At 44.9% G+C, this 25265-nt stretch overlaps 1 protein-coding gene across 1 annotated transcript; it reads left to right on the top strand.

Annotated features, from left to right (window-relative positions):
• The first annotated feature begins 6822 nt into the window (after positions 1-6822).
• Positions 6823-24416, top strand: LOC122942129 (gastrula zinc finger protein XlCGF26.1-like). The gene is made up of 7 exons (XM_044299624.1): positions 6823-6864; positions 20013-20151; positions 20284-20475; positions 20560-20683; positions 20794-20891; positions 20970-21075; positions 22573-24416. Exons 2-7 carry the CDS (start codon positions 20056-20058, stop codon positions 23904-23906), a joined length of 1950 nt encoding a protein of 649 aa, XP_044155559.1. The 5' UTR covers positions 6823-6864; positions 20013-20055; the 3' UTR covers positions 23907-24416.
• The last annotated feature ends 849 nt before the right edge of the window (positions 24417-25265 follow it).

Below are 25265 nucleotides of genomic sequence, written 5' to 3'. Positions count from 1 at the left end.
CCCTAATATTAATTCTGTATTAAGAATGCTATTATTTTCCCTTATAACCATAATGATCGGGTCCCCATCTCGATCGTCTCCTAGCAACCGTGTGTGAAAATCGCACCGCATCCACACTTGTTTGCGGATGCTTGCGATTTTCACGCAGCCCCATTCACCTCTATGGGGCCTGCGTTGCGTGAAAAACACATAATATAGAGCATGCTGCGATTTTCACGCAACACACAAGTGATGCGTGAAAATTACCGCTCATGTGCACAGCCCCATAGAAATGAATGGATCCTGATTCAGTGCGGGTGCAATGCGTTCACCTCACGCACTGCACCCGCGCGGAAATCTCGCCCTAGAGAACAGCAAGTTGTGCAAAAATACTGAACACTTGGATATGTGCATTCAAAAGTTTAGAGAAGGTCAATGTTATTTTAAGGCTACTTTCACACTGGCGTTTCCAGGTCCGCCTGTGAGATCCGTTTCAAGGCTCTTACAAGCGGCCCAAAACTGATCAGTTCAGCCCCAATGCATTCTGAATGGATAAGGGTCAGTTCAGAATGCATCAGTTTGCCTCCCTTCAGCCTCCATTCCGCTCTGGAGACGGACACCAAAACGCTTTTTTGTTCATGGTAATGCAAATGGATCCGTTCTGAACGGATACAAGCGTTTGCATTATAGGTGCGGATCCGTCTGTGCAGATACCAGACGGATCCGCACCAGAACGCAGGTGTGAAAGTAGCCTAAGTTCATCCTGAACTTAAAACATCACGTGAGACGCCAAGACCACGTGGGGCATCAGAGTCCATTGTGCACTCCGCCCACAAGCCGGATACAAGGAGAACCTACCTACAGCACACAGACAAGGATCGGCAGCACTGACGGGACACTGCAAAGGCACCAAAGGTAACAGCAGGCAGAGCAAGTCTTCTGGGTGGGACGCCACCGGAAACCTGTACACCTGACCTGCCTGCCACATACCTTTTTTTACAAACTCTCACCACCTGCGATCTTGTGTATTAATCCTGGCTATTTAAACGCATCAACCTAGTTTGGATGCAGCAACCGCTATTGACATTATGTACTAATTTATACTACTAATACTCCACATTTTCGGAATTGTACTATTTTTGCAACATTTTTGTACTATTCTATATGACTTTTGTACTATTTTTATACGGTATATTTATTATTACTCAAGTGTATCGCTACCCCTGGCATTTTATCCGTAAATGCCATTTTAGGTGAATAAATTAGTTTTTAATACACTGATTATCTCCGCCTCTCATTCTTCTTTCTTCACTGTATCCCAGATATTGAGTGTGCCGGTCCGTCCTTCAAACCCATCACTCTGCAACTCTGTCACTGGCTGGGTGATATTAGGATTGGTGAGCACCCACACAACCTATTCTCTTATTCACATCTGAGTCTTTACAATCAAATTCTCTTCTTACCCAGTGACGTAAGAGGCTAGCTCACGCATCGCGAGAATACGGCACTCTAGCTTTCTGATGTCGGGAAGCAAGGAGGAGATTCTGAGGATGCGGGGCGGTGCTGGGCTCCTTCACGCTGGACTCATGTCAGGGACAGGACTCATCTGAGGTTAATTTTCATATGTATTAAATATTTTTTTTTACACAATAAAAGCACACAGAGCTATGGGGACTGGATATTGCAGATGTGCCAGCGGCCATCTAGCAGCCCATGTCCTCAGCTCTATACACAAAATCCTGGTGACAGGTTCCCTTTAAGACCAGAATTGTGGTGCAATTTTGGCACCAAAAAAAGCATATCTTATAATATACCTAACCCAGACAATCAAAAAACCCCTTTTAAGAATGTAAAAAAAGTTTTGCGCCCAAATTCCACAAATTTGCATCACTTTTTAGAAACATTCTAGACACAGACACGTTAGTAAATCTGAGCCATTATCCTTTGCATTACCATATAATATCCCAGCAGCGCTCACAGGGCTCCAGATAGCGACCAATAGGGTCGCCAATGCGCCTTAAAATTTGCAGATGGCAACAAGACTTTTTAGTCTTGTCGCCATTTGCGACTGGACCGCCGCGCTGCTGCGCAGCCTAGTATCAGTTAAAGAACATGGCACGCGCCATGTTCGCTTCACTAGCACAGTGGAGAAGGAGGGAGTCCCTCCCTCCCCACTGTGACGCGGCCGCCACTGCCACCAATGGGGAGATAGCAGGGAGGAGGAGGGGAGGCGCTGTGGCCACTGCACCACCAATGAATGTAAAACATATTAATACAAGTGTCGGCAGCGGTATCACAGACCCGGCCTCAATAACAAAGCATGCGATCCACAGCAATTAACCCTTCAGATGTGGCACCTGAGGGGTTAATTGCCGTGGATCGCATGCCCCGTTATTGAGGCCGGGTCTGTGATACTGCTGCCGACACTTGTATAAATTAGTTAAAAGGGACCTTTCATGGGTCCAAAGAATATGAACTAAGTAGCAAGCTACATAGAGCGGCGCCCAGGGATCTAAGTGCACTTACTATTATTCATGGGTGCCGCTCCGTTCGCCCGCTGTGGCCCCCGGTATTTTCAACATTCAGAGCAAGGAGGAGGAGACGCCAGTGTCTCTCCTTCTCCCTGACAGCAGCTCTGTCCAATCATAGCGCAGAGCCAGGGAGAAAAGAAACCTCCCTGGCTCTGAGCTGCGATTGGACAGCGCTCCTGTCAGGGGGAAGGACAGGCACTGGCGTCTCCTCCTCCTTGCTCTGAATGTCGAAAATACTAGGGGCCACCGCAGGCGAACGGAGCAACGCCCAGGAATAATAGTGAGTGCACTTAGATCCCTGGGCGCGCTCTATGTAGCTTGCTACTTAGTTAATATTCTTTGGACCCATGAAAGCGCCTCTTTAATTACATTAATTGGTGGTGCAGTGCACCCCCCTAGTATTAGTATTATTGGTGGTGCAGTGCGCCCCCCCCCACCCCCATTATTAGTATCATTGGTGGCGCAGTGGCAACAGGCCCCCCCCCCTCATTGTTATATGGTGGCCACAGGGTCTCCTCCCCTCCATTGGTGGCAGTGGCAGATTACACTGCTGAAGCCCTGGCTGCCATGGTAATCTCCCTGCTGTTGTGTGTACTATGCACAGGGCAGCAGGGACAGTGCGAGGTCCTATTCACCCTAATAGATCTCTATCAGGGTGAATAGGACAAGGGATGAAAAGATCCAGGTTATAGCCCCTAAGGGGAGAAATGGTTATTAAATAAAAAGTAAAAAAAAACATCAAGATACTAAAAGTTTAAATTGCCCCCTTTCCGAATTTTACATATAAAATTTACATATTACATATTGCACTTCACAGTGCAGATGGACAATGCCCCGAAGCATACTGCAAAAGCAACCAAAGCGTTTTTTAAGGGAAAGAAGTGGAATGTTATGCAATGGCCAAGTCAATCACCTGACCTGAATCCGAGTATGAATTTCACTTGCTGAAGACGAAACTAAAGGGAAAATGCCCCAAGAACAAGCAGGAACTGAAGACAGTTGCAGTAGAGGCCTGGCAGAGCATCACCAGGGATGAAACCCAGCGTCTGGTGATGTCTATGCGTTCCAGACTTTAGGCTGTAATTGACTGCAAAGAATTTGCAACCAAGTATTAAAAAGTGAAAGTTTGATTTATGATTATTATTCTGTCCAATTACTTTTGGTCCCTTAACAAGTAGGAGGCACATATGCAAACTGTTGTAATTCCTACACCGTTCACCTGATTTGGATGTAAATACCCTCAAATTAAAGCTGGCAGTCTGCAGTTAAAGCACATCTTGATCGTTACATTTCAAATCCATTGTGGTGCTGTATAAAGCCAAAAATGTTAGAATTGTGTAGCTGTCCCAATATTTATGGACCTGACTGTATATGCATTTTAAATTTGGCAACTAAAATTTAATTTGGCTGCTAAATTTTTTAGTTTAGGAGTGTAAACGGATCTCCTGGCACCCGACCGGGTACCTCTGTCGATAGATGCTTCTAGTGCTTTCCGAGGACTCCAAGCACTCCACTCGACACCGTACGCACCGCAGACCCCACGAACCGCCGAAGCTTGGTTGAGGTCTCGCCGTCTCCTACCCACCTTGGACCTACGACAAGGCTCCAGGCTCCAGTGGGTGAACCTCTCTTAAATCCAGAGAGCAGGAACAGATCTTAAAAAAAATAACCAGGGGAGTATAGCAAATCTTCAGCGTATAGCAATCCCCCAGTGTCAATCAGTTACCCAAACACCAGCCTCAACATGGTAAAGGGTAAAAACAAGAACTCTTTATTTGAACACACAAGCATTGATTTATACACATCTTCCAACAAGGTTACCACCCACAGGGTTTTGTAAAAAACAGCCAATAACCACGTACAATACACTCACACACTCTCACACAAAATCCTCCCCTCTGCCTGTGATACAATTACCTCACACTGGGTTGATGCAATCATCACAGGCAGGAGAATACACAATAGTCTTCTGTCCTGGAGACAACCGAGACGTAATTCAATTATCTCTCAGGACAAAGGGACATCACCAATACACACAGAGAGACAATGGAACAGACCTCACTACTCAATGTATACAATGTCCCACCCTTTTCAATACACATAGACATTTAACATCCCAAAATGGCACAAATTAGACCAGGGGTTCAAGTTAGTACTAGTCCTTTGTGAACAAAGCAGGCCTGGCGGATGAGAGGGCCCATAATCCTGGGGTAAGAGGCTGGTAGCCAGGCCCCTCCAAAACCCAGTGGCGAGGTTGGTTTCGCCACAAGGAGCCAATAGCTCCTGGTTATTTTTTTTAGTCTGGAGCACTGTCTCACCTCTCCAGTCAGCAGCTCAATGATCTTGTTGGTGAATTCTAGGATCTTCTGGTTTCTCACATGCATATGAGTTGGGGCTCATGCACACGGCCGTTGCCCGGCAGTGGCCGTATTACGACCCGCATACAGCCGGTCCGCAATACATGGGCACTGGCCGTGTGCACCCTGCATCACGGATACGGACCCATTCACTTGAATGGGTCCGCAATCCGAGAGATGCGGTGTGGTGCGGAACGGAAGCACGGATCAGAAGCCCACAGAAGCACTACGGAGTGCTTCCGTGGTGTTTCTGTCCGTGCCTCCGCACCGCAAAAAATGTTCTATTTTTCAATGTTGCGAAAGGATCACGGAACTATTCAAGCTGAATGGGTCTCTATCCGTCCTGGCCGCCGCCTGGATGTTGCCCGTGCATTGGGGATCACATGCACGGAATGGCCGTGTGCATGAGCTCTTAAGCGAAAGTTTTGTGATGGGGCTCTGGATCCTACTCCATTTTCTCGACACATGGGTAAGGCTGCTGGGCATCACACACTCGGCAGATGTCTTCTTCTCTACTGTGTAATGCTGTGTATGTAGACAGACCCTGCTAACCATCACTGTGTACATCGCCAGAATTCATCACCTCAGGATAAAAGTTGTGTGACATGACACTGTTCCCAGAATCTCTCCCCTCCTCGGTCTGTAGGTAGATGATCTCCGAGGTGAGGTTATTCCTGTGGTCGCCCATGGCCGCAGTAACGTTATGTACTCCAGAAAGAAGTGATTCCTATTAGAAGAGACCAGCATCATTTAGGCCACATTCACATGATCCTGTGACGGCCGTGTCAATAGGTCCGCAAGATGCAACCAAACCTAGGACATGTCCTATCTTTTTCAGGGCCGAGATACGGACCCAGATGTCTTTTTGAGTGCTTCCAGGTCTGTGCCTTCACGTCGCAAAAGATAGGGCATGTCCTACATTGGCCGCATCTTGTGGATCATGAACCCATTAAGTCAATGGGTCCACACTGCGATGTGGGGTGGACATGGCCAGTGCCCCTGTTTTGCAGTCCACAAAATGGACACGGTCATGTGATGCGGCCTTAATAAGATTTTTTATTATGATTATTAATAATGATGGTTACAATAAATAATAATTAATTGCTTATTCAAGCAGAAAATTAGAGTTATGTAATACAAATCTTACCATAAATAGGCTAAGAGTTGGTGCACTTGATGATGCTGGGATTTGTAGTCTTTTATCTGGATTTGAACCACAAGAAAATGGCCGCCACTCTCCTGTATTTCACATCCCCTATAAAATACCCATAGGCTGGAAGGAACTATATTCTTTTCATGCTGTAGTCTTACAGGACATCGGTGATTACTGAGGCACCTGCCTGTCCACTTGTGGACCTCAAGAACATGGCGGCAGGACGTCACGGATGCAATGCAAGATCATTCGATAGAAAGCGGCGGGGAACGGGGGTGTTACAAAGCTACTAATAGTGTAGTACTATACAGCAAGGTGCTAGTGAATATAATATTCATCAGACGCGCGCCCCTTGCTTTTCTTTTCTAGGCAACCCCTATCCCAATCACATATTATAGATCAGGCATCCTCAAACTGCGGCCCTCCAGCTGTTGCAAAACTACAACTCCCAGCATGCCCAAACAGCCTAGAGGTATCAGCCTACAGCAGGGCATTGTGGGAGTTGTAGTTTTACAACAGCTGGAGGGCCGCAGTTTGAGGATGCCTGTTATAGATGAATGAAGAGATGTAGTTCCGAAGGAGACCTCATGAGGGCGACAATCAATCGTGTCTACACACTCAAGTAGTTTTCTCCTGCAATGCACACTGGAACTTGTGGTCCAAATATAGGCATCGAAAGAGCAGAGAGGGAATACGGGACTACAACTCCCATGACGAGGAGGAACCGTACCTCCCGGCCTGACTAACCATGTAATGTAAAGGGACAGCAGTTAGTCGCAGAATAATTTTCACAATGAGGCTCGAAACGCACAGACAGGAAGTAGTGACATCAGGTATGTGAGAGGTGAGAAGGAGGCAACACGGGGTGACATTAGACTGAGAGCAGCTAATGTGCATGAGGAAGTGTAATATTGCAGGAGGAGCAGACTGTGGTGTCCTGTCTGTTATTCTAATACAGGAGGAGCAGACTCTGGTGTCCTGTCTGTTATTATAATACAGGAGGAGCAGACTGTGGTGTCCTGTCTGTTATTATACTACAGGAGGAGCAGACTCTGGTGTCCTGTCTGTTATTATACTACAGGAGGAGCAGACTGTGGTGTCCTGTCTGTTATTATAATACAGGAGGAGCAGACTGTGGTGTCCTGTCTGTTATTATACTACAGGAGGAGCAGACTGTGGTGTCCTGTCTGTTATTATAATACAGGAGGAGCAGACTGCGGTGTCCTGTCTGTTATTATAATACAGGAGGAGCAGACTCTGGTGTCCTGTCTGTTATTATACTACAGGAGGAGCAGACTGTGGTGTCCTGTCTGTTATTATAATACAGGAGGAGCAGACTGTGGTGTCCTGTCTGTTATTATAATACAGGAGGAGCAGACTCTGGTGTCCTGTCTGTTATTATAATACAGGAGGAGCAGACTCTGGTGTCCTGTCTGTTATTATAATACAGGAGGAGCAGACTCTGGTGTCCTGTCTGTTATTATACTACAGGAGGAGCAGACTCTGGTGTCCTGTCTGTTATTATAATACAGGAGGAGCAGACTGTGGTGTCCTGTCTGTTATTATACTACAGGAGGAGCAGACTCTGGTGTCCTGTCTGTTATTATACAGGAGGAGCAGACTCTGGTGTCCTGTCTGTTATTATAATACAGGAGGAGCAGACTGTGGTGTCCTGTCTGTTATTATAATACAGGAGGAGCAGACTGTGGTGTCCTGTCTGTTATTATACTACAGGAGGAGCAGACTCTGGTGTCCTGTCTGTTATTATACTACAGGAGGAGCAGACTCTGGTGTCCTGTCTGTTATTATACTACAGGAGGAGCAGACTCTGGTGTCCTGTCTGTTATTATACTACAGGAGGAGCAGACTCTGGTGTCCTGTCTGTTATTATACTACAGGAGGAGCAGACTCTGGTGTCCTGTCTGTTATTATACTACAGGAGGAGCAGACTCTGGTGTCCTGTCTGTTATTATAATACAGGAGGAGCAGACTCTGGTGTCCTGTCTGTTATTATACTACAGGAGGAGCAGACTCTGGTGTCCTGTCTGTTATTATACTACAGGAGGAGCAGACTCTGGTGTCCTGTCTGTTATTATACTACAGGAGGAGCAGACTCTGGGTGTCCTGTCTGTTATTATACTACAGGAGGAGCAGACTCTGGTGTCCTGTCTGTTATTATACTACAGGAGGAGCAGACTCTGGTGTCCTGTCTGTTATTATACTACAGGAGGAGCAGACTCTGGTGTCCTGTCTGTTATTATACTATAGGAGGAGCAGACTCTGGTGTCCTGTCTGTTATTATACTACAGGAGGAGCAGACTGTGGTGTCCTGTCTGTTATTATAATACAGGAGGAGCAGACTGTGGTGTCCTGTCTGTTATTATACTACAGGAGGAGCAGACTCTGGTGTCCTGTCTGTTATTATACTACAGGAGGAGCAGACTCTGGTGTCCTGTCTGTTATTATACTAATAGGAGGAGCAGACTGTGGTGTCCTGTCTGTTATTATACTACAGGAGGAGCAGACTGTGGTGTCCTGTCTGTTATTATACTACAGGAGGAGCAGACTCTGGTGTCCTGTCTGTTATTATACTACAGGAGGAGCAGACTCTGGTGTCCTGTCTGTTATTATAATACAGGAGGAGCAGACTCTGGTGTCCTGTCTGTTATTATACTACAGGAGGAGCAGACTGTGGTGTCCTGTCTGTTATTATAATACAGGAGGAGCAGACTGTGGTGTCCTGTCTGTTATTATACTACAGGAGGAGCAGACTGTGGTGTCCTGTCTGTTATTATACTACAGGAGGAGCAGACTCTGGTGTCCTGTCTGTTATTATACTACAGGAGGAGCAGACTCTGGTGTCCTGTCTGTTATTATAATACAGGAGGAGCAGACTCTGGTGTCCTGTCTGTTATTATACAGGAGGAACAGACTGTGGTGTCCTGTCTGTTATTATACTACAGGAGGAGCAGACCTTCCTTAGGAGGAGCAGACTCTGGTGTCCTGTCTGTTATTATAATACAGGAGGAGCAGACTGTGGTGTCCTGTCTGTTATTATACTACAGGAGGAGCAGACTCTGGTGTCCTGTCTGTTATTATACTACAGGAGGAGCAGACTCTGGTGTCCTGTCTGTTATTATACTACAGGAGGAGCAGACTCTGGTGTCCTGTCTGTTATTATACTACAGGAGGAGCAGACTGTGGTGTCCTGTCTGTTATTATAATACAGATGGATCAGATTCTGGTGTCCTGTCTGTTATTATAATACAGGAGGAGCAGACTCTGGTGTCCTGTCTGTTATTATATACAGGAGGTAGCAGACTCTGGTGTCCTGTCTGTTATTATACTACAGGAGGAGCAGACGTGGTGGTCCTGTCTGTTATTATAATACAGGAGGAGCAGACTCTAGTGTCCTGTCTGTTATTATAATACAGGAGGAGCAGACTGTGGTGTCCTGTCTGTTATTATACTACAGGAGGAGCAGACTGTGGTGTCCTGTCTGTTATTATACTACAGGAGGAGCAGACTTGGTGTCCTGTCTGTTATTATACTACAGGAGGAGCAGACTCTGGTGTCCTGTCTGTTATTATACTACAGGAGGAGCAGACTCTGGTGTCCTGTCTGTTATTATACTATAGGAGGAGCAGACTCTGGTGTCCTGTCTGTTATTATACTACAGGAGGAGCAGACTGTGGTGTCCTGTCTGTTATTATACTACAGGAGGAGCAGACTGTGGTGTCCTGTCTGTTATTATAATACAGGGAGGAGCAGACTGTGGTGTCCTGTCTGTTATTATACTACAGGAGGAGCAGACTGTGGTGTCCTGTCTGTTATTATCTACAGGAGGAGCAGACTCTGGTGTCCTGTCTGTTATTATACTACAGGAGGAGCAGACCTCTGGTGTCCTGTCTGTTATTATAATACAGGAGGAGCAGACTCTGGTGTCCTGTCTGTTATATAATACAGGAGGAGCAGACTGTGGTGTCCTGGTCTGTTATTATACTACAGGAGGAGCAGACTGTGGTGTCCTGTCTGTTATTATACTACAGGAGGAGCAGAACTGTGGTGTCCTGTCTGTTATTATAATACAGGAGGAGCAGACTGCTGGTGTCCTGTCTGTTATTATACTACAGGAGGAGCAGACTCTGGTGTCCTGTCTGTTATTATACTACAGGAGGAGCAGACTCTGGTGTCCTGTCTGTTATTATAATACAGGAGGAGCAGACTCTGGTGTCCTGTCTGTTATTATACTACAGGAGGAGCAGACTGCTGGTGTCCTGTCTGTTATTATATACAGGAGGAGCAGACTGTGGTGTCCTGTCCTGTTATTATAATACAGGAGGAGCAGACTCGTGGTGTCCTGTCTGTTATTATACTACAGGAGGAGCAGACTGTGGTGTCCTGTCTGTTATTATAACTACAGGAGGAGCAGACTCTGGTGTCCTGTCCTGTTATTATAATACAGGAGGAGCAGACTCTGGTGTCCTGTCTGTTATTATAATACAGGAGGAGCAGACTCTGGTGTCCTGTCTGTTATTATAATACAGGAGGAGCAGACTCTGGTGTCCTGTCTGTTATTATAATACAGGAGGAGCAGACTCTGGTGTCCTGTCTGTTATTATAATACAGGAGGAGCAGACTCTGGTGTCCTGTCTGTTATTATACTACAGGAGGAGCAGACTCTGGTGTCCTGTCTGTTATTATAATACAGGAGGAGCAGACTCTGGTGTCCTGTCTGTTATTATACTACAGGAGGAGCAGACTCTGGTGTCCTGTCTGTTATTATACTACAGGAGGAGCAGACTCTGGTGTCCTGTCTGTTATTATACTACAGGAGGAGCAGACTCTGGTGTCCTGTCTGTTATATTACTACAGGAGGAGCAGACTCTGGTGTCCTGTCTGTTATTATAATACAGGAGGAGCAGACTCTGGTGTCCTGTCTGTTATTATACAGGAGGAGCAGACTCTGGTGTCCTGTCTGTTATTATACTACAGGAGGAGCAGACTCTGGTGTCCTGTCTGTTATTATAATACAGGAGAGCAGACTCTGGTGTCCTGTCTGTTATTATAATACAGGAGGAGCAGACTGTGGTGTCCTGTCTGTTATTATATAAGGGAGCAGACTCTGGTGTCCTGTCTGTTATTATACTACAGGAGGAGCAGACTCTGTGTCCTGTCTGTTTATTATACTACAGGAGGAGCAGACTCTGGTGTCCTGTCTGTTAGTATACTACAGGAGGAGCAGACTCTGGTGTCCTGTCTGTTATTATACTAGGAGGAGCAGACTACTGTTGTCCTGTCTGTTATTATAATACAGGAGGAGCAAGACTCGTGGTGTCCTGTCTGTTATTATAATACAGGAGGAGCAGACTCTGGTGTCCTGTCTGTTATTATACTACAGGAGGAGCAGACTCTGGTGTCCTGTCTGTTATTATATACAGGAGGAGCAGACTCGTGGTGTCCTGTCTGTTATTATACTACAGGAGGAGCAGACTCTGGTGTCCTGTCTGTTATTATAATACAGGAGGAGCAGACTCTGGTGTCCTGTCTGTTATTATAATACAGGAGGAGCAGACTCTGGTGTCCTGTCTGTTATTATACTACAGGAGGAGCAGGACTCTGGTGTCCTGTCTGTTATTATAATACAGGAGGAGCAGACTCGTGGTGTCCTGTCTGTTATTATAATACAGGAGGAGCAGACTCTGGTGTCCTGTCTGTTATTATACTACAGGAGGAGCAGACTCGTGGTGTCCTGTCTGTTATTATACTACAGGAGGAGCAGACTCTGGTGTCCAGTCTGGTATTATACTACTGGAGGAGCAGACTGTGGTGTCCTGTCTGTTATTATAATACAGGAGGAGCAGACTCTGGTGTCCTGTCTGTTATTATACTACAGGAGGAGCAGACTCTGGTGTCCTGTCTGTTATTATACTACAGGAGGAGCAGACTCTGGTGTCCTGTCTGTTATTATAATACAGGAGGAGCAGACTCTGGTGTCCTGTCTGTTATTATACTACAGGAGGAGCAGACTCTGGTGTCCTGTCTGTTATTATACTACAGGAGGAGCAGACTCTGGTGTCCTGTCTGTTATTATAATACAGGAGGAGCAGACTGTGGTGTCCTGTCTGTTATTATATACAGGAGGAGCAGACTCTGGTGTCCTGTCTGTTCTTATACAACAGGAGGAGCAGACTCGGGTGTCCTGACTGTTATTATCTACAGGAGGAGCAGACTCTGGTGTCCTGTCTGTTATTATACTACAGGAGGAGCAGACTCTGGTGTCCTGTCTGTTATTATACTACAGGCAGGAGCAGACTTCTGGTGTCCTGTCTGTATTATAATACAGGCGGAGCAGACTGCTGGTGTCCTGTCTGTATTCTTAATACAGGAGGAGCAGACTCTGGTGTCCTGTCTGTTATTATAATACAGGAGGAGCGACTCTGGTGTCCTGTCTGTTATTATAATACAGGAGGAGCAGACTCTGGTGTCCTGTCTGTTATTATAATACAGGAGGAGCAGACTGTGGTGTCCTGTCTGTATTATAATACAGGAGGAGCAGACTTGGTGTCCCTGTCTGTTATTATATACAGGAGGAGCAGACTCTGGTGTCCTGTCTGTTATTATAATACAGGAGGAGCAGGACTCTGGTGTCCTGTCTGTTATTATACTACAGGAGGAGCAGACTCTGGTGTCCTGTCTGTTATTATAATACAGGAGGAGCAGACTCTGGTGTCCTGTCTGTTATTATACTACAGGAGGAGCAGACTCTGGTGTCCTGTCTGTTATTATACTACAGGAGGAGCAGACTCTGGTGTCCTGTCTGTTATTATATACAGGAGGAGCAGACTCTGGTGTCCTGTCTGTTATTATACTACAGGAGGAGCAGACTCTGGTGTCCTGTCTGTTATTATAATACAGGAGGAGCAGACTCTGGTGTCCTGTCTGTTATTATTACAGGAGGAGCAGACTCTGGTGTCCTGTCTGTTATTATAATACAGGAGGAGCAGACTCTGGTGTCCTGTCTGTTATAATACAGGAGGAGCAGACTCTGGTGTCCTGTCTGTTATTATACTACAGGAGGAGCAGACTCTGGTGTCCTGTCTGTTATTATATACAGGAGGAGCAGACTCTGGTGTCCTGTCTGTTATTATAATACAGGAGGAGCAGACTGTGGTGTCCTGTCTGTTATATACTACAGGAGGAGCAGACTCTGGGTCCTGTCTGTTATTATACTACAGGAGGAGCAGACTGTGGTGTCCTGTCTGTTATATAATACAGGAGGAGCAGACTGTGGTGTCCTGTCTGTTATTATACTACAGGAGGAGCAGACTCTGGTGTCCTGTCTGTTATTATAATACAGGAGGAGCAGACTCTGGTGGTATGTCTGTGTATCTAATACAGGAGGAGCAGACTGTGGTGTCCTGTCTGTTATTATACTACAGGAGGAGCAGACTGCTGGTGTTCTGTCTGTTATTATACTACAGGAGGAGCAGGAATGTGTGTCCTGTCTGTTATTATAATACAGGAGGAGCAGACTCTGGTGTCCTGTCTGTTATTATAATACAGGAGGAGCAGACTCTGGTGTCTGTCTGTTAGTTATAATACAGGAGGAGCAGACTCTGGTGTCCTGTCTGTTATTCTTACTACAGGAGGCGGCAGACTCTGGTGGTCCTGTCTGTTATTATACTACAGGAGGAGCAGACTTGGTGTCCTGTCTGTTATTATACTACAGGAGGAGCAGACTCTGGTGTCCTGTCTGTTATATACTACAGGAGGAGCAGACTCTGGTGTCCTGTCTGTTATTATACTACAGGAGGAGCAGACTCTGGTGTCCTGGTATGTTATTATAATCAGGAGGAGCAGACTGCTGGTGTCTGTCTGTTATTATAATACAGGAGGAGCAGACTGTGGTGTCCTGTCTGTTATATAATACAGGAGGAGCAGGACTCTGGTGTCCTGTCTGTTATTATACTACAGGAGGAGCAGACTCTGGTTGTCCTGTCTGTATTATACTACAGGAGGAGCCGACTCGTGGTGTCCTGTCTGTTATTATACTACAGGAGGAGCAGACTTGGTGTCCTGTCTGTTATTATACTACAGGAGGAGCAGACTGCTGGTGTCCTGTCTGTTATTTACATACAGGAGGAGCAGACTGTGGTGTCCTGTCTGTTATTATAATACAGGAGGAGCAGACTCTGGGTCCTGTCTGTTATTATACTACAGGAGGAGCAGACTCTGGTGTCCTGTCTGTTATTATATACAGGAGGAGCCAGACTGCTGGTGTCCTGTCTGTTATTATAATACAGGAGGAGCAGACTCTGGTGTCCTGTCTGTTATTATATACAGGAGGAGCAGACTCTGGTGTCCTGTCTGTTATTATACTACAGGAGGAGCAGACTCTGGTGTCCTGTCTGTTATTATAATACAGGAGGAGCAGACTCTGGTGTCCTGTCTGTTATTATAATACAGGAGGAGCAGACTCTGGTGTCCTGTCTGTTATTATACTACAGGAGGAGCAGACTCTGGTGTCCTGTCTGTATTATACTACAGGAGGAGCAGACTGCTGGTGTCCTGTCTGTTATTATAATACAGGAGGAGCAGACTCTGGTGTCCTGTCTGTATATACTACAGGAGGAGCAGACTCTGGTGTCCTGTCTGTTATTATACTACAGGAGGAGCAGACTCTGGTGTCCTGTCTGTTATTATAATACAGGAGGAGCAGACTCTGGTGTCCTGTCTGTTATTATAATACAGGAGGAGCAGACTCTGGTGTCCTGTCTGTTATTAATACAGGAGGAGCAGACTTGGTGTCCTGTCTGTATTATAATACAGGAGGAGCAGACTCTGGTGTCCTGTCTGTTATTATACTACAGGAGGAGCAGACTCTGTGGGTCCTGTCTGTTATATATACAGGAGGAGCAGACTGTGGTGTCCTGTCTGTTATATAATACAGGAGGAGCAGACTCTGGTGTCCTGTCTGTTATTTACTACAGGAGGAGCAGACTCTGGTGTCCTGTCTGTTATTATACTACAGGAGGAGCAGACTCTGGTGTCCTGTCTGTTATATAATACAGGAGGAGCAGACTCTGTGTCCGTCTGTTATTATAATACAGGAGGAGCAGACTGTGGTGTCCTGTCTGTTATATAATACAGGAGGAGCAGACTCTGGTGTCCTGTCTGTTATTATACTACAGGAGGAGCAGGACTGTGGTGGTCCTGGTCTGTTATTATACTAAGGAGGAGCAGACTGTGGTGTCCTGTCTGTTATTCTAATACAGGAGGAGCAGACTCTGGTGTCCTGTCTGTTATATACTACAGGAGGAGCAGACTCGTGGTGTCTGTCTGTTATTATACTACAGGAGGAGCAGACTCTGGTGTCCTGTCTGTTATTATAATACAGGAGGAGCAGACTCTGGTGTCCTGTCTGTTATTATAATACAGGAGGAGCAGACTCTGGTGTCCTGTCTGTTATTATACTACAGGAGGAGCAGACTGCTGGTGTCCTGTCTGTTATTATACTACAGGAGGAGCAGACTCTGGTGTCCTGTCTGTTATTATACTACAGGAGGAGCAGACTGCTGGTGTCCTGTCTGTTATTATACTACAGGAGGAGCAGACTCTGGTGTCCTGTCTGTTATTATACTACAGGAGGAGGCAGACTGTGGTGTCCTGTCTGTTATTATAATACAGGAGGAGCAGACTGTGGTGTCCTGTCTGTTATTATACTACAGGAGGAGCAGACTTCTGGTGTCCTGTCTGTTATTATAATACAGGAGGAGCAGACTTCTTGGTGTCCTGTCTGTTATTATACTACAGGAGGAGCAACTCTGGTGTCCTGTCTGTTATATATACAGGAGGAGCAGACTCTGGTGTCCTGTCTGTTATTATACTACAGGAGGAGCAGACTGCTGGTGTCCTGTCTGTATTATAATACAGGAGGAGCAGACTCTGGTGTCCTGTCTGTTATTATACTACAGGAGGAGCAGACTCTGGTGTCCTGTCTGTATTATAATACAGGAGGAGCAGACCTCTGGTGTCCTGTCTGTTATTATACTACAGGAGGAGCAGACTCTGGTGTCCTGTCTGTTATTATACTACAGGAGGAAGCAGACTGTGGTGTCCTGTCTGTTATTATTAATACAGGAGGAGCAGACTCTGGTTTCCTGTCTGTTAATTAATACAGGAGGAGCAGACTCGTGGTGTTCCTGTCTGTTATTATACTACAGGAGGAGCAGACTCTGGTGTACCTGTTCTGGTATTATAATACAGGAGAGCAGATCTGTAGTGTCCTGTCTGTTAGTATAATATCAGGAGGAGGCAGACTTGGTGTCCTGTCTGTCTTATACTACAGGCGGAAGCAGACTATGGTGTCCTGTCTGTTATTATAATACAGGAGGAGCAGACTGTGGTGTCCATGTCTGTATTATACTACAGGAGGAAGCAGGACTCTGGTGTCCTGTCTGTTATTATACTAAGGAGGAGCCGACTCTGGTGTCTGTATGTTATTATACTACGGAGGAGCAGAATCTGGTGTCCGTCTGTATTATATACAGGAGGAGCAGACTCGTGGTGTCTGTCCTGTCTGTTATTATAATACAGGAGGACGCAGGACTGTGGTGTCCTGTTCTGTTTATCTATACTACAGGAGGAGCAGACTCTGGTGTCAGATGTCTGTTACTTATAATCCAGGAGGAGCAGACTCTGGTTGGTTCCTGTCTGTTATTATAATACACTAGGGAGCAGCACTCTGGTGTTTCCTGTCTGTTATTATACTTACAGGAGGAGCAGGACTTCTTGGTGTCCTGTCTGTTATTATACTACAGGAGGAGCAGACTGCTGGTGTCCTGTCTTTATTATAATACAGGAGGAGCAGACTCTGGTGTCCTGTCTCGATTTATTAATAACAGGAAGGAGCAGGACTGTGGTGTTCCTGTCTGTATTTATACTACAGGAGGAGCAGACTCTTGGTGTCCTGTCTGTTATTATTACTACAGGAGGGAGCAGACTCTGGTGTCCTGTCTGTTATATACTACAGGAGGAGCAGACTGTGGTGTCCTGTCTGTTATTATAATACAGGAGGAGCAGACTGTGGTGTCCTGTCTGTTATTATACTACAGGAGGAGCAGACTGTGGTGTCCTGTATGTTATTATAATAAGGAGGAGCCGACTCTGGTGTCCTGTCTGTTATTAACTACAGGAGGAGCAGACTCTGGTGTCCTGTCTGTTATTATACTACAGGAGGAGCAGACTTGGTGTCCTGTCTGTTATTATACTACAGGAGGAGCAGACTCTGGTGTCCTGTCTGTTATTATACTACAGGAGGAGCAGACTCTGGTGTCCTGTCTGTTATTATACTACAGGAGGAGCAGACTCTGGTGTCCTGTCTGTTATTATAATACAGGAGGAGCAGACTGTGGTGTCCTGTCTGTTATTATACTACAGGAGGAGCAGACTCTGGTGTCCTGTCTGTTATTATATACAGGAGGAGCAGACTCTGGTGTCCTGTCTGTTATTATACTACAGGAGGAGCAGACTCTGGTGTCCTGTCTGTTATTATACTACAGGAGGAGCAGACTCTGGTGTCCTGTCTGTTATTATACTACAGGAGGAGCAGACTGTGGTGTCCTGTCTGTTATTATACTACAGGAGGAGCAGACTCTGGTGTCCTGTCTGTTATTATACTACAGGAGGAGCAGACTCTGGTGTCCTGTCTGTTATTATACTACAGGAGGAGCAGACTCTGGTGTCCTGTCTGTTATTATATACAGGAGGAGCAGACTCTGGTGTCCTGTCTGTATTATAATACAGGAGGAGCAGACTCTGGTGTCCTGTCTGTTATTATAATACAGGAGGAGCAGACTGTGGTGTCCTGTCTGTATTATACTACAGGAGGAGCAGACTTGGTGTCCTGTCTGTTATTATAATACAGGAGGAGCAGACTCTGGTGTCCTGTCTGTTATTATAATACAGGAGGAGCCGACTGTGGTGTCCTGTCTGTTATTATACTACAGGAGGAGCAGACTCTGGTGTCCTGTCTGTTATTATAATACAGGAGGAGCAGACTGTGGTGTCCTGTCTGTTATTATAATACAGGAGGAGCAGACTGTGGTGTCCTGTCTGTTATTATAATACAGGAGGAGCAGACTGTAGTGTCCTGTCTGTTATTATAATACAGGAGGAGCAGACTCTGGTGTCCTGTCTGTTATTATACTACAGGAGGAGCAGACTCTGGTGTCCTGTCTGTTATTATACTACAGGAGGAGCAGACTCTGGTGTCCTGTCTGTTATATACTACAGGAGGAGCAGACTCTGGTGTCCTGTCTGTTATTATAATACAGGAGGAGCAGACTCTGGTGTCCTGTCTGTTATTATACTACAGGAGGAGCAGACTCTGGTGTCCTGTCTGTTATTATAATACAGGAGGAGCAGACTCTGGTGTCCTGTCTGTTATTATAATACAGGAGGAGCAGACTGTGGTGTCCTGTCTGTTATTATAATACAGGAGGAGCAGACTCTGGTGTCCTGTCTGTTATTATATACAGGAGGAGCAGACTCTGGTGTCCTGTCTGTTATTATACTACAGGAGGAGCAGACTCTGTGTGTCCTGTCTGTTATTATACTACAGGAGGAGCAGACTGTGGTGTCCTGTCTGTTATATAATACAGGAGGAGCAGACTCTGGTGTCCTGTCTGTTATTATACTACAGGAGGAGCAGACTCTGGTGTCCTGTCTGTTATTATACTACAGGAGGAGCAGACTCTGGTGTCCTGTCTGTTATTATATTACAGGAGGAGCAGACTCTGGTGTCCTGTCTGTTATATAATACAGGAGGAGCAGACTGTGGTGTCCTGTCTGTTATTATAATACTACAGGAGGAGCAGACTCTGGTGTCCTGTCTGTTATTATACTACAGGAGGAGCAGACTCTGGTGTCCTGTCTGTTATTATACTACAGGAGGAGCAGACTCTGGTGTCCTGTCTGTTATTATACTACAGGAGGAGCAGACTGTGGTGTCCTGTCTGTTATTATATACAGGAGGAGCAGACTGCTGGTGTCCTGTCTGTTATTATACTACAGGAGGAGCAGACTCTGGTGTCCTGTCTGTTATTATACTACAGGAGGAGCAGACTCTGGTGTCCTGTCTGTTATTATACTACAGGAGGAGCAGACTCTGGTGTCCTGTCTGTTATTATACTACAGGAGGAGCAGACTCTGGTGTCCTGTCTGTTATTATATACAGGAGGAGCAGACTCTGGTGTCCTGTCTGTTATTATAATACAGGAGGAGCAGACTCTGGTGTCCTGTCTGTTATTATAATACAGGAGGAGCAGACTCTGGTGTCCTGTCTGTTATTATACTACAGGAGGAGCAGACTCTGGTGTCCTGTCTGTTATTATACTACAGGAGGAGCAGACTCTGGTGTCCTGTCTGTTATTATACTACAGGAGGAGCAGACTCTGGTGTCCTGTCTGTTATTATACTACAGGAGGAGCAGACTCTGGTGTCCTGTCTGTTATTATACTACAGGAGGAGCAGACTCTGGTGTCCTGTCTGTTATTATACTACAGGAGGAGCAGACTGTGGTGTCCTGTCTGTTATTATACTACAGGAGGAGCAGACTGTGGTGTCCTGTCTGTTATTATAATACAGGAGGAGCAGACTGTGGTGTCCTGTCTGTTATTATACTACAGGAGGAGCAGACTCTGGTGTCCTGTCTGTTATTATAATACAGGAGGAGCAGACTGTGGTGTCCTGTCTGTTATTATACTACAGGAGGAGCAGACTCTGGTGTCCTGTCTGTTATTATACTACAGGAGGAGCAGACTCTGGTGTCCAGTCTGTTATTATACTACAGGAGGAGCAGACTCTGATGTCCTGTCTGTTATTATAATACAGGAGGAGCAGACTCTGGTGTCCTTACTGTCGGCATCAAGATGTAGTTGTGGAGATATGTCCATCCCTCTATAACAAGTTTATTAAATTTATTTCCAGTCTTATTCTATAAATTTGTCCAATAAGAGAGAGTCCCATGTAGATGAATGACCTGAGGAGGATGGAAAAAGTGAAAAATCACATGACCAAGAGGATATTAAACCTCACCCTGGAGATCATCTACCTTCTGACAGGAGAGGTGAGGGAGGGAATTGGGAATTAATGTCACATAACTTCACTCTTATCTCTACTACTAATATTGGCTTGATTGGATATTTGAATTTTGAGGATGTATATAGTCATCTTTAGCAATGTTTGTTTCCATACACAGGATTATACATTAGTTAAGAAGACCTCAGGAGAATGCATGACCTCCAGCAGCAGTCTATGTGTATCAGAAGGATGGAGCAGGACTCAGAGCCTCATCATGGAGCGTCCACCTCACTCACTGATACCTGAGAGAAACAACAAGCAGAAGATCCTAAACCTCACCAACAAGATCATTGAGTTGCTTACTGGAAAAGTGAGCACTCCTGGAAATGCTAGGAAATTATACATTAATATAAGGGTTAAGTCTGGGTGATGACTTTGTCATTGTGTGTTTCAGGTTTCTTTAAAGTGTCAGGATGTTAGCATCTATTTCTCCATGGAGGAGTGGGAGTATTTAGAAGAACACATGGATCTGTACAAGGATGTCATGATGGAAGATCATCAGCCTCTCATGTCACACGGTAAGAGGAGACTTTATTGATGGCAAAGAAGATCAAAGTTTTGAGGGTCACCTAGACATCCTTATCATCACACGTATACAATGTATTCAGTCACTGTGTGTTTTGTACAGATGGATTCAGTAAGAGAAATCCACCAGAGAAATGTTCCAGTCCTCTGTATTCCCAGGATTGTCCTGAGGAAGATCACTGTGAGCTTCAGGATGATCAGGTAACTTTAACAAACATCTAATGAAATTTTAAGATCATGTAAAGAAACCCAGGGTATTAATGGTTTTTGTGCATTCAGGATGAAGATCTAATTCATATTAAAGTTGAAGTTACAGAAGAAGATGAGATTGATGCGGAGACGGATGAATTTAAAGAGGAGGAAATGAATGTAGATGTCAACCCAGGTGAGTGAGGAGCATTATAAGAGAAGAGATGCATCATCATCTTCTTTTCTTGTTATTATTTTACTGTAATAGCATTAATTTTCATTGTCTTAAAAGCATTATTAGCTGTGGTTTTAACACTGATTTACCGAGAGGGTGCATCTACTACAACAGGGCTGCACACCTTGCAGCCCAGGGGCCACATGCAGCCCTCAATACCATTCTATACAGCCCGCAGCCATCTGGTCACAAACGTGTTATGCAGCCACCAGACAAATACGTGTCTAGTGGCTGCATCACATGGAGGCAGGGCCAGGTACTAATAGTGCACTGTGTGGATCCCCATATTTTGGCTGGGGGGGGGGGGGGGTCTTTTGATCCATGTGTGACACCCCATACATTAGATGTGGTGGTCATGGAATGATGTGGCTATTTTGATTATAGGTTCGTTAAAGTTTGGAGACAGTGGAGAGAGCCACATTTTTGCACAATTCTCTACTTTGTAGAGTATGAAAGGGAACACTGAGTTGAGGGGAAACAAAGTACGTTTCTGGAGGCACTGCAATAAAATATTCTGCGATGTCCATGTATAGAGAAACAACTTCTTTTTTTATGATAAAAACAATGCGTTTCTATCGCATTGTGTATTTACCTGGCAAAGGGGTCTGTCTGACCCCGAAATGTGTTGTTTTTGTTATCAGTAAAGAAGATGTTCCTCTATAGATGGATATTAAAGAATATTTTATTGCAGTGCCTCCAGAAACTCTTTTTTTCCCCCTCTACTCAGTGTTCCAGTTCACCAGGACTTCTGTAATCGGCAGGAAGGCGAGCAGCAGCAAGAACATATGTTCGGCACTGAATGCCCCTTGAGTTGTTGTGCACTTAGCTCAACATTATCAGGTGAGCGTCTCTCCGTCTACCCCTATTCTTGTGGTCATGCAGTCCTACACACCTGGTTCTCCTCCTCTCTCTTTCAAGTGTACAGTATGGACGGAGGAGAAGGGTAACCCCTTTCTCCCAATAAATAGGTAAGGCTCACAATCCCAGTCAGAATATTTTTTGAATGTGGGAGGAAACAAGATTAAATACAAACATGTGGAGAACATACAAACTCCATACAAATATCACTTTCAAACACAAGAGTCCATGTGCTGCAAGGCAACAGTGCCAACCAATGAGTCACCAAGTCACCATGCTACCTCGTAATGATGGCTTTGGGAATAACTATGCTTTTTATATTTACCATGACAAAGAGCTTTCCTTTTAGACGTACTGATGTCCAGAATGTTCTTCATCCTGCGCCATTACCCGCTGTAACAGAGTAGTTGAAACATGAGAGCTTTAAACAGTAGCTTCTCGGATATGTGACAATACTGGCTTAAGCTTTTTACTTTTTTTTCTTGCATCAACGTTTGAAAACTGAGGTGGCATTAGCTACAATGAAAGATTATTTTATTAAAGTCTATCTCCGATTCCCAGAAGTGAATGACTAATTTTAATTTCTTTTTGATTCATCAGGTTTACTGAGTGCTACAGATTCCACAAATGGTCATCTGACTCCAGATTGTAAAAGAACAGTTAATGATTTTACACAAGATTTTCCAGGACATCATTACTTTACTCCAGATATATCGTCAGTTCTTCCCAGTAGTGATCTACTATTTAATCCCCCATATGATGAGGAACATTCTCTGGATCATTCATTCATGGTTACTAGTGAAGATCACAGAGATGGTAGATTATACCCTTGTTCAGAATGTGGGAAGTACTTCAAAAATCGAGCAAATCTTCTTCGACATCTAAGAATTCACACTGGGGAGAAACCATTTTCGTGTTCCGATTGTGGGAAATGCTTTACCCAGAAAAGTGGTTTTATTCAGCATATGAGAATTCACACAGGGGAGAAGCCATTTTCATGTTCTGAATGTGGGAAACGATTTAGGCTAAAGTCTACCCTAGCCCAACATCAGAAAATTCACAGTGGAGAAAAGCCGTTTTCATGTTTAGAGTGTGAAAAATGGTTTGCTAGAAAATCTGAACTGTTTAGACACGAGAGAACGTATCACGCGGGCAATAAACTGTTTCTGTGCACTAAGTGTGGGGAAAGTTTTGCAAAGAAATCAGATTTTCTTCAACATCAAAGCATTCACACAGGAGAGAAGTGCTTTTCATGTTCTGAGTGTGAAAAATGCTTTACAAGAAGGTGTAACCTTGTGAAACATCAGAGAGTTCACACAGGGGAGAAGCCATTTTTATGTTCTGAGTGTGGGAAAAGTTTCGCAAAAAAGTGTAAGCTTGATAAGCACCTGAAAATTCATGCTGGGGAGAAGCCATTTTCATGTTCTGACTGCGGAAAATGCTTTATGTTGAAGTTTAACCTTGTTACGCACCAAAAAATTCATACTGGGGAGAAGCCTTTTCCTTGCCCTGAGTGTGGGAAATGTTTCTCGCGGAAGGCTAACCTTGTTGAACATCAGAGAATTCACATGGGGGTGAAGAGGTTTTCCTGCTCTGCGTGTGGAAAACGGTTTTCACACAAAACAGCTGTTGTCCAACATGAGAGAAGTCACATAGGAGAAAAACCATTTTCTTGCTCTGAGTGTGGAAAGTGTTTTACACGGAAAGCTAGTCTAGTTGAACATCAGAGCATTCACACAGGGGAGAAACCATTTTCATGCTCAATGTGTGGAAAACGATTTTCACACAAATCGGTCCTAGTCCAACATGAGAGATCTCACATGGGGGAGAAGCCATTTTCATGTTCTCAGTGTGGAAAGTGTTACACACGGAAGGCTTACCTTGTTGATCATCAGAAAGTTTGCAACTTTGAAAAGCCATCTGTGTCTGTGTAAAAAGTAATCTCCTCTATGTAGAACATTTCCACCATAACTTATATTTCAGAGAACTCTTCTCAGCGAAAGGGATGTTATTGATGAACTTCAAGAAATCCTTACATTAGTCTTGTTGAACATCATGGATGTCACATCACAGAGGGAGAGAGGAACAGCTTTAAAGGGGTTATCCAGGAATAGATATAAGATGATATAGCCTCAGGATAGGTCATTAGTGACAGATCTGCAGAGGTCTGTCAACTGGGACCACCGCCAATCAACTGTTAGAAGAGGCTGGTGTGCTGTATGAGTGAGTAGTGATGAGCGTGAGGTGCCATATTCGATTTCGCGATATTTCGCGAATATTTGATTGATTATTCGTCGAAATCGAATATTCGTCATTATGTTATTTATCGCAAATAATACGCAATTTTATTAATCGCATATAGCCATATTGCTATATATTCTCGTTTTAGAATGACGAATATTCTAAAAAACTAAGTTATAGCAATATAGCGAATATTCGTAAAATACACTTATAGACTGCAATTTCACCAATGTAGTGCTATAATCTTTATTTTTATTAATTTTTTTGTCTAATTTTCTGAATCGGAAAGAGACAAAAAATGACACAAAAAAAAGATTATAGCACTACATTAGTGAAATTTCAGTCTATATGTATAATTTACGAATATTCGCTATGTTGCTAAATATTCTTGTCTTGCAATATGACGAATATTCTAAAAAAAAGAATATATAGCACTATATCACATATATTTGTTTTTTAGAATATAATTTTTTTTCCCCCAATTAGTACAGTTATTGCCCTTCGGCATACTCCTCCCCATGGGAACGCCTGGTGGTTAGAATATACCATCGGATCTGAGTTTTCACGATCTAACTCAGATCCGATGGTATATTCTAACCACCAGGGGTTCCCATGGGGACGGGGACGCTTGAAGTTAGAATATACCGCCAGGGCGCTGTGATCCGTGCAATTAACCACTCAGGTGCGGGTTAATTGCGCGGATCACAGCACCCTGTGCGGCCTCCTCCCCAATATTAAAATAATTGGTGGCCAGTGCGCCCCCCCCCCCCCCCCTCGGTATTAAGATAATTGGTGGCCAGTGCGCCCTAACCCCCCCTCCCCCCCAGTTTAAAAAATCATTGGTGGCAGTGGCCACCGGGTCCCCCTTCTCCCCTGTCATTGGTGGCAGCAGGCAGTTCCGATCGAGTCCCAGCATAATGGCCGGGCTTCGATCGGTTACCATGGCAGCCAGGACACTACTGAAGTCCTAGCTGCCATGGTTAGTTAATCCCTCAGCAGCATTTACTTACCTGCGGGGCTCTCCTCCTTCTGAGAACTCAGGTCTATGCGGC

This window comes from Bufo gargarizans, chromosome 6, assembly GCF_014858855.1.
Source record: "Bufo gargarizans isolate SCDJY-AF-19 chromosome 6, ASM1485885v1, whole genome shotgun sequence".
In the NCBI taxonomy this organism is placed as follows: Eukaryota; Metazoa; Chordata; class Amphibia; order Anura; family Bufonidae; genus Bufo; species Bufo gargarizans.
The sequence above is the reverse complement of the archived record's forward strand: the minus strand, read 5'-3'. Positions and strand labels throughout refer to the sequence as shown.

Bases quoted from the DNA above. Each gene is read 5' to 3' on its own strand.
- LOC122942129 (XM_044299624.1), top strand. From the start codon at position 20,056: ATGAATGACCTGAGGAGGATGGAAAAAGTGAAAAATCACATGACCAAG. The intron at 20,476-20,559 runs GTGAGCACTCCT...TGTGTGTTTCAG, and splicing joins TTGAGTTGCTTACTGGAAAA to GTTTCTTTAAAGTGTCAGGA. The intron at 20,684-20,793 runs GTAAGAGGAGAC...TGTTTTGTACAG, and splicing joins TCAGCCTCTCATGTCACACG to ATGGATTCAGTAAGAGAAAT.